Source organism: Centroberyx gerrardi, chromosome 9, assembly GCF_048128805.1.
Source record: "Centroberyx gerrardi isolate f3 chromosome 9, fCenGer3.hap1.cur.20231027, whole genome shotgun sequence".
Lineage (NCBI taxonomy): Eukaryota > Metazoa > Chordata > Actinopteri > Beryciformes > Berycidae > Centroberyx > Centroberyx gerrardi.
In genome coordinates this window covers 23,797,050-23,809,687 of record NC_136005.1, presented here as the reverse complement: position 1 = coordinate 23,809,687, position 12,638 = coordinate 23,797,050, and the positions used below count along the sequence as shown (strand labels likewise).

The window sequence follows — 12,638 nt, the reverse complement described above, 5'->3', positions numbered from 1 at the left end:
ACACAGTTTGAATCCAATGATATTGTAGGATATGGGATAATACTGAACAGATGGCTTTAAGTATATGGCAATGTGGAACGTTAAGAAGTGCTCAAAAGTGTCTCCAGTTTCCGTGACACCAGTACAGACTGTTGACACTGTTGGCGTAGGTATCAGTTTTGTACCATACTGTATTACATATAGTTTGAATGCATTATTCTCTGATCGACGTTAAAATGGGAGAATCCATTACTGCTGCATCATGCTGTTGCAGATGCACGGTGTTGGATTTATTCTATTTATACATTGATAATGCATCGCATAAACCTAAACAGATGGGGTTTTGCTCGCTTTTATGCTAGCTCTCTATGAAGTTTCATGATGAAAACATTTTGTCAGTGAATCAGGGATAACACTAAAATCAAGAACCATGTACAGTCAGTTTCATCTCAGTACATTTATGCTGTGGTTATCTTTGCATAGAGCTCTGCACACAGTTTGCAGCAACATAAATGCACCATGGATGAAGTGATGACGTGAACCTAGCATTAGAGTTTCATAATCATTACAACTTTTGTAATGTCTATTTTTTTCCATTACACCCCACTGGAAAGCCCTTCCTGCCTAATCCTCACATCCTACACCTTACAGTGTGTATTTTAAATCTAAGATTATAATTGAACTGTAAAAGATAAAAGTGAGGAAGAGGTAATTTGATTGCATACCTATCCTATCTCAGCTTTTTCACCTCAGGATTGTCATGTAAGCTTATTAGGGTGTTGGACTTTGCTGAATGCAATCATTTTACTCATTTAGCTGATACGACTATCCAAAGCAATGTAAAAATAAGGACATGGATGAAGTGGTAGGGTTTCTTTGAATTCTGAACTGCTTCCACGTACGTACTCATCAAAACATAGCGCTCAAAATCAGCCTCATTCAAATGAAGCACTAATAGGTTCATTATAGGTGATCAAGGGAAAATAAGGCGACTCTCCAAAAAACAGAAGGAAAATTATTAATCATCCCATTGACACATGTTTATTTTTTACATTTTCGCAAATCATTGTGAAAAGGATTAAAATGTCATGAATTTCATTCTACCCATGGGGAACAATGTGAACTCTTAGTATAAAAAAAAAAAATACAGGACATCAATGTTATGTTTGCTTCTCTACAGCTATTCATAAATCAAAATATTAACTCTCCATGTTAAAAAAGTCCTACTGTTAATTAGTAAGCAGGTGTATCTAAGACATAACTATACAGTATGTGAAATACATGTGACTTTGAAGCTGGATACATTGAGTGAAGTGAACAGGAACATTTATGTAACAATTATTCAACACAATTATTTGTAGTAAATGGACGTGACTGTTTTGAATTCTACTGGTAGCTTGTAAAATCGTGCACTTCCACATAATTGCATGGCACTAATGTATTTTTACAACTTTGGCTCACGAAGGCCAATTAGCTTTGATGTTTTAAAAGCTTCTGAATCTCACTATTTGGTAGAAATTGTTTATTCAAATACCAGCTGCAATATTTGAGATCAATTCTAAAGCAATACTTTTTTCTAACACCTTGCTTTATCAAATAAAATCAGATTTTTATAACAATATAAATTAAATCTTTGTTTTCAAAATCGAATCAGACGTTCCTTGGTTGAACGCTCATTTTAAGAATCCAGTAATGTGAGGCTTCTTTTGATTGTTTAAAATAAGTCATGATACAGGAAAGTTGTGTAACACCTGTAGACATTAAATTTCCATACCCAGCCCATGGTGTGTGTGTGGTGCTTTCACTGGTGCCTTGACAAGTAGAATTGACTGTAAGAGGCCATTTAGCTTTTATGTCTAAGAGGTTCTCTGCCAGTGGTAGCTCCATATATCTGTCTATTTGTTGTGCTTTTGCCGCAGCCATGATGACACTTTGCATCGTAGTTGCCTGCTAAAACTGTCTCCTGGGTGTTAAATATGTTTCCTGACACTGGTAGGAAGCCAAACCATTGATAATATGGTCTAACATGTCAAAAATAGACGTTTCACACACCATGGGAAGGTTTCTGCAGAATGTCAGACCAAGGTAAAGCAAGTATTTGCAAATAATTTTATGCTTGTTTTTATTCTGCTTGGATTACCTGAGGGGTGGGATTTACCGCATCAGACATTTCAGATAGCTTCAGGAAAGTAGGCAGATACAGAAAATTAAACTGCTGTTAATTGAAGCTCAAATACTGTCTTGTGATGTGTGTAAACTTCCTGGGTGTATATTGTCTTACGGGTCAAACCCCACTCACCAGCCAGTTGAAACGAAAGCAAAGAATATTTTGAAAACACTGTTTGACCCACGTCTGCAGGACTCCGTCGATTTGCGAGGGGAAGTGAATGCTTAGCTCACTGGGGAAATAACCTCCAATCCGAGCTCTGTGGCTTCAGGGCCGGAGCCAAGCGGAGAAGGGGGCGGGGGGTGGAGGGTGGGGGGTGGAGTGGTGGGTCAGACTGGGTGACAGCAGAGCTCGCCCAGAGAGGCCTGTCTCTGGGCGAGCCACCTGCCTCCCTCCGCCTCGCTCGGATCGACCGTCTTCTCCGTGGCAGATGTGGAAGGGGAGGGAGAAGAAGAAGTGAAGAAAAGGACAGAGGAACAGAAGCAGAAGAGACAGGGTTCGTCCTGCTGCCTCAGTCGGCCGGTGCATGGCGTGCGTCCTGTACATGCGACTGCTGAGGTTGATTATGGATTTTGACTCCCAGCTCTTACTGTGCTGTCGCTCTCCTCTCTATTGCCTCTCCTGTCTCTCCGTGCTGTAAACGAACACAATACCTGAGGAGAGTGGACTGCCTGCTTTCCATAAAAGCAAGGAGAGAAGGAAAGAAAGCGATTAATTAAGAAATAATGAAAGTGCAAGAAGTGCCTCACATTACCCTCTTACCACTGAATCATATCCCCTCTCCGCTGCTCAATCTAATTGCTCTTGGAAAAAAAAATCTGTCAGCTCAGAGACTAAAAATGTAAATGAATGAAAGACAGAGACCAAAGGAAGGAAAAAATAAAAGCATTACGAATATGAATTTAGAGAAGGAGTTCAGAAAGAAAGAAATAAGGAAAGAAAGAGCAAGGAAGGAAAGAAAGAAGGGGAGAGTGAGAGGTCAGAGAAGGAGAGCGTCATGGATCTGACTGGGTGCATGTTCTCCCCTCCTGCCTGGAGGGTAACTGTAACTCTGCATGAAAATTTAACCAGACAGCCAGTGTTTAGCACAGCAATGACAGAGAGAGGAGAAAGGAGGAGGATACAAATGAGGGAGAGAAAGGAGAAAGGAGTAGGAGAGAGAGGGAGAGAGAGAGAAGTAAAGAGGAGAGGAATGGAAGCAAACATGTTAAACCAAGGAATGCTACTGATGCGAGTGCAGAGCAACGCTGTTAAACCAGCATACAAGGTGTCAAAACTCTTGAGCATGTGTTTGTGTGTGTGTGTGTGTGTGTGTGTGTGAAAGAGAGAGAGAGATGTCTGCAGTTGTGTTTGCATGTGTGTGTGAGTGTGTGTTTATGCTTGTCTGCTTGCAATATGTGAGTGTGCACATTTTCTAAGAAGCTCTCCTGGCAGGCATTTGATGGGCCAGTGATCCATGCTGCGCCTGGTTTGAGCCACCTGTCACACACTCACACGCACACTCACACTCACACGCACACTCACACTCACACGCACACTCACATGCACACTCACACTCACACGCACACTAACACGCGCACACACACACACGCACACACACACGCACAAACAGAGAGCTTGGCTCATACCAAATTGGAAAAACACAGCCTTAATATATCAGACATGCACTGTTCTAATTTGCGTTACAGTAACAGATTGTTAAACTATGTATTATAACTTAATGCACAGTAATGGATGTTTGTTATTTATTTGAAAAAAGCTATACAAAATTGTAGCGAAGAAGCAATGTTGATACCTTTCACAAAATCAGTGAGGATAACATTAGCTGGTTTTCCATCTTGCTGGAAGGGGGAATTTTGTTTGTTGATACAGAAGTTATGTGATAAATAATAGCCATGGAAATGCATTTGTTGAGTAAATAATGACTAGACTTGGCATGATTGGCTTGACAGTTGAAAAGTGGCTTTGGACGTTCTGAAATGTTGTCTGTCAAATATCTGATGATCGATTCTCGAAAGACTTGGCACTGGAAACACACCTAACTCACATTTCATTTTTTGTGACATTTCATAAGTTTACCTAAAATGGATGGAAATATCTGTTGTGGGATAAAAGGGCATGAACAATGTGAAAGTACTGTTGGTCATAATTGTTGGCAACTGACTATCTGTACTGTCTCAATAGGAAACTGTTTGTTTGTTCTCAAAACCCCAAAAATACTGAGAAGTGCTTGGGTTCAGTGCCACTAACACTAGTAATGTGAATACAGTCCTGCTAATACTACTACTACAGTGCAGCTAACACTGCTAATGTGATACTAATCCTACTAATACAGAGTGGGTGACACTACTAATAGGAATGCAGGGCCACTAATGTCACTAGAATGAATACAATGCTACTAATACAGCTCCACTAATGCTAATAACAATAATGCAGTCCTACTAATACTACTAATCTCAAATAATACTGTTTAATGTTAGTGTGAAGTTTGAGAGCAGCCTTGTGCTTGCTGCCAGACTTGGGCTTTATCCTCTGTTCTTCCTCTAGCCTATATCACTCTATCAGTAGGTCAAGGACACAGTTACCGCTGGTAGCGAGGCCATGCAGTGTGTGTGTGTGTGTGTGTGTGCCCAGTCGTGCATGCATGCGTAGTAGGGATTCATTCTCACCCAGCCATTCTTTACTAATCCCCCATTCCTCTCTCTCTCTTCCCCTCTCCCCCTCTTTCTCTCTCTCTCTGTCTCTCTCTGTCTTCCTTTTTCTCTCACACACACACATACACGTTCACAGTTGAAGTGATAGGCCACTTTCTCACTTTTTCCCCAGTGGACCTCCTGTGTGTTTGTGAACCATCTCATTTACTCTCTATGACTGCGGGAGGGAAGGAGAGGTTTTTAGTGTGTTTAGGTGTGTGTGTGTGTGTGTGTGAGTAGGTGACTACGGAGTAGTGCAGATGAATGAACAGGTGTTGAACTATACACATTTGGTCTCACCCTCTGTCTTTCTTTCTGTTGAAAAGGCACCAAAATGTCTTGACACGAACAACATTTAAATTGCTCTTGATGTCTTGTCATTTACTGTTATCCAGAGCAGCTTACAAAGTGCAACAGGGGAATAATACATTCCTAAACTGCCAGGCAGCACAAGACATCAATAGCAGAGTGCAAGAGTCAAGACAACAGCACCCAGACATTCTGAAAGGCAATTCAGAATGCAGCCTTTTCTCTCTTTATTGGCAGGAAAATGATAGATGGCAACTACGAGTGAAAGAACAGCTGCTGACAAGTGCAGTGATGAGACTTGCCACTGCATTGAAATTACAATAATGTAATGATAATGTGACACTTTATTGATCCCAGTAGGGAAATTGTCTTTTTGTATATCCCCCTCCAGGGAAATCAGAAGTAGAGTCAGCTACAGAAGAGCACTCCTGGAGCTGGTAGGGATTCAGTGTCTTGCTCAAAAACACTTCAGCAGGGCGGATACTAGCCAGCATGGGGATTTGAACTTGTAAGCCCTGATAATATTTGTGGAAAAAATCCCAAAGTGGCAAATTCCAGGAGGGACTGACTCATCCCCTCTTTGCCCTGCGCTGCCCTTCACATACGCTTTCCAGGTCAGAGCCAGATGTTCAACACAGAAATGATTTCCAGGCGGATTAAATGTTCGAGTACGCGGATCCGGGAAGAACAAAAAAAAAAAACAACAACAACCCTGACATCTTAATCCATATTGCAGCGGCATTGTGACCGCCAGCCGCTTTTAGCACTTTAAACAGCCCCTGCCTGTTGTGAGAATAATCTCTCGCTCATTCTCTCATGGGCTCTTCTCTCTCTCTCTCTCTCTCTCTCTCTCTCGTCACATAATGTAAGCTAGGAATCAACCCCCCTACCCCTCTTCCACCCCCCCTCCTCCACCCCACCCATTCCTTCCTTTTGGCCAGGGGGGTGTATTACTTGGTCTTACCAGGTGTCAGACAGGGCTGCTTTGGTACATGTCACATTTTTCCTCCCGGGATCAGCCTCTGAAGGCAGTTTGCTTTAATGTCACACCAAAGAAGCTCTTAGTGAATACACACACACACACACACATTCAGGCAATGGTCCCAGGGCTTGCGGCTGGCGCTGGGGCACCGGCTGCTCTTGTTGGAAATGTCAGTTCCTTAGAGCATTTGAATAACACAGAGGGAACAGTATAGAATAGCACAGCACAGAGCGGAACGGCATGCCTTGTAATGCTATAGAACAGCTTGGCATGGGAGTACATACCATACTGTGGAATGGCCTTTCATTGAAAATGAATAGCAGGTTGTCCACTCTGTCTATAAGCTGTTAGTCATGACAGAGAGACAGATTTACATTGGGACAAAGCTGACGATGATGGTTAACATTGTAGAGGTTAACTGTATTTGCTTCTTTTTATTTGCAGTTTGTGGGATTAGTTTTAGTACGAGCATCTTTTGACTTTCCAAAATGATCGCAGCTGCCCTATCTTTGAATTTGGCACACAGGAGCCGAAGCTGAACATGCAGGCCGGTTTGCCAGGAAGAGGCTCCACACTGAGCCGCCGAGCCCAGTGGCTGTTTTCAAACGCTGCGATGTGAGCGCGCCATTAAGGCAGCGTTAATTAGACTGGCGTTGAAATAGCGCAGCGCGGATATGAACGAAGCGAAGCGGAACACCGTAGAACGCGGTGATGGGATGTAGTGAGAGGAAAAGATCGTTAAAACATGGAATGTAAAAGCAAATAGAGTGAAACAAAGTGGAATATGGTAAAATGGTACAGGGGGGGAGAGAGGAGGTGGGGATGAGTGCGCTCATAAAAATAAGTCTTAAAAATGTCTTTTAATGCACCGTGGCTATGAGAGGCAAACACAAACTTTCAGCTCTTTTTCGAGCGTAGAATAACGACACCAGAATGAATGACACGGCACAAAGCATCATGGGATAGCCTCGCCTGAATGTCACCTAGCGCTCTGTGCAATGTCAGTGTTTCTTTACTGTACTATACAGCAGTAACTATCAATCAGTTAGAGAAAGCTGGGAACAGAGCCTGTTTTTAGAGCTTTTTTTTAAAACATTTTTTAGGATGTCCGTTTTTGGTTTTTTTTGCACACCACTCCACTTGATTTCTATAATGGCGATTCCCTATTCGTCGCTTTTTCTTCCTCTCCCCCATTATTTCCTACATTTAGGAAATGAGGTTCGCTTTTAGTCTATTAGCGACCTGTCGGAGCCGGTCGTCTCACAGAGAAAGACCGGGAGTTCGAGTAAATACAAGGGCTCTGCTTTAACTCCCGCTGACACGTAGAAACACACACAAAGTGGCTGAGCGGGAGAGAGAGAGAGAGAGAAGGGGAGATAAGAGTGTACAGTGGAAATACAGAGCGCTAGAGAACAAGAAAGGAGAGCCAGATATAAAGGAGGGAGGGGAGCTTTGGCTGGCAAAATCAGTGTAAAACACCTTCCTTAAATCCTCACACATTTTTACAAGCAGGCTTTGATGTAATTTGATTTCTGCTGTATTTGCCTTGTTGTTTTACTCCTCTATAGCGCTGTTTTAATTAATGCCCGGTGCATTATTATTTCATTTTCTGGAAAGCACTTTTTAACTTTGTTCTGAGGTGGCTTCCTTCTATTCAACCTCCCTTTACTTTACCTCTGCTACTCTTTCCCTGCATCCCCTCCTCTCTGTGGCAGATGACAGATGGACAGAGAAAATTATAGATATGGAAAACATTTCCATCTCTCTCTCTCTCTCTCTCTGAGCGATCGCAGCTTGCTGTGCTCTGATTTTAAGGGCGAGCGAGATGACCCTCTGTGTGGGCGGCCTCGCGTGCCCTTTAGTGATAAGGAACATGCCTGCTCACTGTGTGCATGAGTGGGCCGGATGGTGGTTAGGGCGAGACAGAGGGACGGAGAGAGAGAGGAAGAGAGGGAGAGGAGGAGGAGATGAAACGGAGGGGGCAAAGGAGAGAGAGAGAGGAAGAGGGGGATGGAGAGAGGGAAGGAGTGACAGAAGCGGGGTTTCCATGCACTGTTGTAATGTACTTTGTCCTTTGTAGTAACAGATTGTTAAGCTGTGTATGATAACTCAATGCACCTGTAATGGATGCTTGATATTTGTTTGAAACAAACTATAAATAAGCAAAATTTCGGGCATTGTAGAGAGGGGATTTCACAAAATCAGTGAGGATAACATGGATAGATGGATAGCTGAAGTGGAAGATGTCGCCACAGCCTGAGTTTGAGACTGACAGGCAGGTTGTTTTAGCATATATACTGTGAGTGGTGAGTCAGTGTGTCGTTCTCATAAGCCATGCTGTGGTTGCTGATGTTTCTTTGTCACCTACGCTGCTTCGCGGTCTTGAACTATTGTGGTTTTGGACAGGTTTGACAGTGTCTGGATCCACAAGGTTGCTCATATCACAGGGAAACATCTGAAAATGTGCGTCTTGTTGCCTCGCTCTAAACTGTTTGCGCTGTCATTGACTTCTGTGCAAAACAGACTTTGTTGTTTGTCGCACTTTCAAGCACCAAGGCTAACGGAGAGTTTGGAGTTTGCAGTGGAGTTCAGCACACACACACACACACACACACACACAGGCGTCCTGGCTCAAATTTGCCATTGTATTCCCAAATGCACGGGTGTGAATACTGGCTCTTGCTTTGCTATTGCATCGTTCTCTTTGCTCCCTCTCCTGTCTCTCTTCACTGTATACTGTCACCAAAAAAAAAAAATCACTTCTTCAGGAGAGTGGACTGCCCACTCTAAAAAGAAATTTCAGATTTATTACTTTGATATGCAGCAGTGTGTACGTGTCTCCCTGGTGGATTGCAGCGCTCTGCGGTGGGCCGCTGTGATTATATGCCTGACAGAAGACAGAAAGCCTTTCATCTTGAAAATACACTTTTTTAAATGTAATTCCCCGATAGAGACGAATTATTGCAATTGGGAAGTCTCCCATCAAAGAGTTTATTGCGGAGGAAAAGAGAGTCCACTCAGCTGTCAGAAAAAATGAGGTTTCTTCAATGTGTGTGTCCTAGCGATGTGCAAAAGTCCATTTAATAAGAATTGACTAAATTCTTTAAGTCGTCTGAGTGACTGTTTGAATAGTCGATGTGTACACCCATTAACGAAAACAGCTAATTATTATCATTATTATTCATTCATTTCTGTTAAATCTGATGCATTTTGTCGTTAATCCAATAACTGTCAGCATAGCCACTAACTAGAGCGAAGTAGCCGCATTAATAACAATTTAGTTCTGCTTTTTTGGTTCTGCCTAGTACGCGTCTTTTTTAATATTTGTCTTTTTGACAACATTCCAGTTTAGACTAACAGATTTAACATTTGAACAATTCTCTGAATATTTGGCACATATTTGTGCTCTTGTGATCTCTTAAGGCTAAAGTCTTCTTTCTCTCTCTCTCTCTCACTTTGTAGGAAGTCCATGAAATTCTGAAAGAGTATGAGCTGAAGTACTGCTTCGTGGACCGCAACAAAGGCACAGGTAAACATCACACTAACCCTTAACACACACACACACACACACACACACACACATACACACACACACACACACACACACACACACACACACACACTCACAAATGCACTCATACACAGCACCAGTACCAAGGGTGCATAACTTTTCATAAGATATCATACTAACAGTTGTATGAGAACATGTTGCACGAACAAACACAAACACTTACACACATGTTGGTATTACTATATATGCGAGGGCCTTGCATTGACTACCTTCAGTCCCTAACCTCTTACCTTAACCTTTACCCTCACCACTACATGGCTTAACATTAACCCTTAACCTTAACTCTTACCTTAACCTAAGCCTAATCTACCTGAACCCTAAACCCAACTCCTGTCCCTAAAATAGCCCGTTAAAGAAGTGAGGATCAGTAAAATGTCCTCACTTTGGGGGATTTTCCTCATCGTCCCATTCTTCTGAGGACATTTGGTCCTTAAAAGTATAGAATTACATGAACACACACACAGACACACACACAGACACAGGCCCTTTGGCCCTAGTGTGTGTCCCTTTCCTGGGAAATAGCGCCTATATTTAGTGCAGTGCAGTCAGCCAACCCCTTGAAACGTAACGCCTTTGGAAAGCGAAGGGGGGGGGGGGGGTTTATCTCAGTCCTAAACAGCTGAGATATCAAAGCGCCAGCCCGTCCAAAAGGTTAATGGTGTTTCAGAGCAAATGAGACCTTGGTGAAAAACGGGGCCCCCGTCGGACCGGCAGTCACGTCACTCCTCTAATTAGCCCGCTGCGGTGGCGTCGGGCGTTTTCGCTCCGATGTGCCGAGGTGGGCGGAGTGGGACGGGAATCCAGTGTCAGGGACTTCAGAGGCTTTTTAAGACGATGTTTAATTTTCCCTAACAAAACCCCGTGGCGACGCTGCTGCTGCTGCTGCTGCTGCTGCTGCTGCCGACGGCGCCGCTTTCCTCTAAGTCTTTCTGTCTGTCTCTGCCTCTTGTACTCTTTCTCTCTCTCTGTCTCTCTTTCCTGGTCTTTATCTTTCTCGTGCGCGCGGTCATAGTTTTTCTGATGCTGCCAACTGCTGTTTTAGTTTGCCGTGCTCTCTCTTTCTCTCTCTCTCTCTCTCTCTCTTACCCACCTTCCTTTTTTTGTTTCTCCATCTCCTTTCTCCCCGCTCTCCACTTCAGCAGAGTGCCACTCGTTTCATTTCAAGGACTCATTTCAGTAGTTTGACAACATAATGTGCCAATGTCTGTGCATCTCGTTATTAGCCCTTTGAATTAAGACGGAGGATGTTTGGAATCAAATTTACATACATCTTCAAAAGAGTTTTGCCAAGGGCCTCGGGTGAAAGAGAGATAGGGGATTCGCTTATTTCATTTTATTTTTTTGTATTTTCCAGGTAATATCCTTCTGAATTGTATTAAGGACTCTGTTAAGACAGAACATTGCAACAGAGGTGGAGCTATTGAAGGCTTTGTCTGCTCCAAGGCAAGGCCGCGAGCTTTCACAGCTTGTTATGTATAGATTTCAGGTTGAAGCTGATCACGCTATACAGGAGAGCGCTGATGGCATTTTTTCGAGGTATTTCTGCTTTATTGTGCAGAGAAGGAGAGAGAGAGAGAGAGAGAGAGAGAGAGAGAGAAAGAAACCCAAACTCACATATGGGATGTGCTTAACTCATTATTCTACGGAAAAGTGGAAGAACTGACACGATTATAACACTAGTATCAGCCTTTTATATGGTTTCAGATTCCTACATGCTGCATCCACACACACACACACACACACACATACAGAAACAAGTGTGTGTACACCGGTGTGTATGGCCGTGTATGTGTATGTCTCTGTGTGTGAAAAAAAACTCACACTGCATTGTCAAATTTTTAATTTTTTTAATTTTTACTGTACTTTATAGCTTATTTCACACCAGAGAGTATTTCATGACCCTGGGGACCAAGCTAAACCTCTAGAAACCATTAAACCATTAAACCTTTGGGATGCGTTTACTTTTCGGGGGATGCAAGGGCTCTGCTGGAAGTGGGTTGTTGGCTCCGTCTCAGTGTTTCCTCCACAAATGTTTCTAGGCGATGTGGAATGGCTCCTGGAACCGCAGCTCAACCTTGTGACACTGCTCTTGAACTCTTCACCCACCAAACAGTGCAAATGTGATTCTTATAGGTGGAATGCAGCTCCTGTAGGTCGGGTAGACACTTCCCAGTGTCTACCCGACACACACACACACACACACACTTCCCAGTGTGTGTGTGTGTGTGTGTGTGCGCGCGTGTGCGTTGGGAGATTCCCGACTGCTCCAATTAGAGGTGTTGAAGATTGATTTCGAGCCTCCCTAGCTTGTCACTGGTGTGCGTTTGGGTGTGTGTGTGTGTGTGTGTGTGTGTGTGTGTATGTTATGTTTGTGTGTACGTGTGTGTGTGTGTGTCTTCCAGCCTTGATCCTCCCCACTGTAACTCCCTGGCTTGTCACCTCCTCACTAACCCCTGACACACACCCCAACCCAACCTCAGCTCCTATGACATCAGACACTGTGTGTGTGTGTGTGTGTGTGTCTGAGTGTGTTTATGTGTGTGTGTGTCTGTGTGACAGAGCGGTCAAAGTGAACTTGCCAGCTATTGGATCAGTTTTCATGGCAGCTGGATAACATCACCCCAACCAACTGTTTACAGTCTGACTCACTCTCACTCTGTCTCTCTTTCTGTCTCTCTCTCTCTCTCTCTCTCTCTCTCTCTCTCTCTCTCTCTCTCTCTCTCTCTCTCTGTCTCTCTTTCTCCAGCCTTAAAAAAAATGAGATTCTCCTTTTCTCTTTCTCTCTCCGTCACCATGTGACTGTTGCAAAACACATTCGAAGTGTAGCACTCTTTGAAACAGTTTTAAGTGGAATCAATTGAAATGTGTTGAAAAGTTTTGGACTTGAAGCGCTGACAATGCGCCCAGCCTTCAGCAGCGTCAGGAACACACAGCAGT

The 12,638-nt window shown here is 43.4% G+C and overlaps 1 protein-coding gene across 1 annotated transcript in view; it reads left to right on the top strand.

The window, feature by feature from the left end:
- raver2 (ribonucleoprotein, PTB-binding 2) overlaps positions 1-12,638 on the top strand; it is a 76,661-nt gene that overhangs the window by 6,291 nt on the left and 57,732 nt on the right. The window contains exon 2 of the mRNA XM_071904220.2: positions 9,593-9,659. Within this exon, the coding sequence (XP_071760321.1) occupies positions 9,593-9,659 (67 nt within the window). The remainder of the gene's footprint in view (positions 1-9,592; positions 9,660-12,638) is intronic.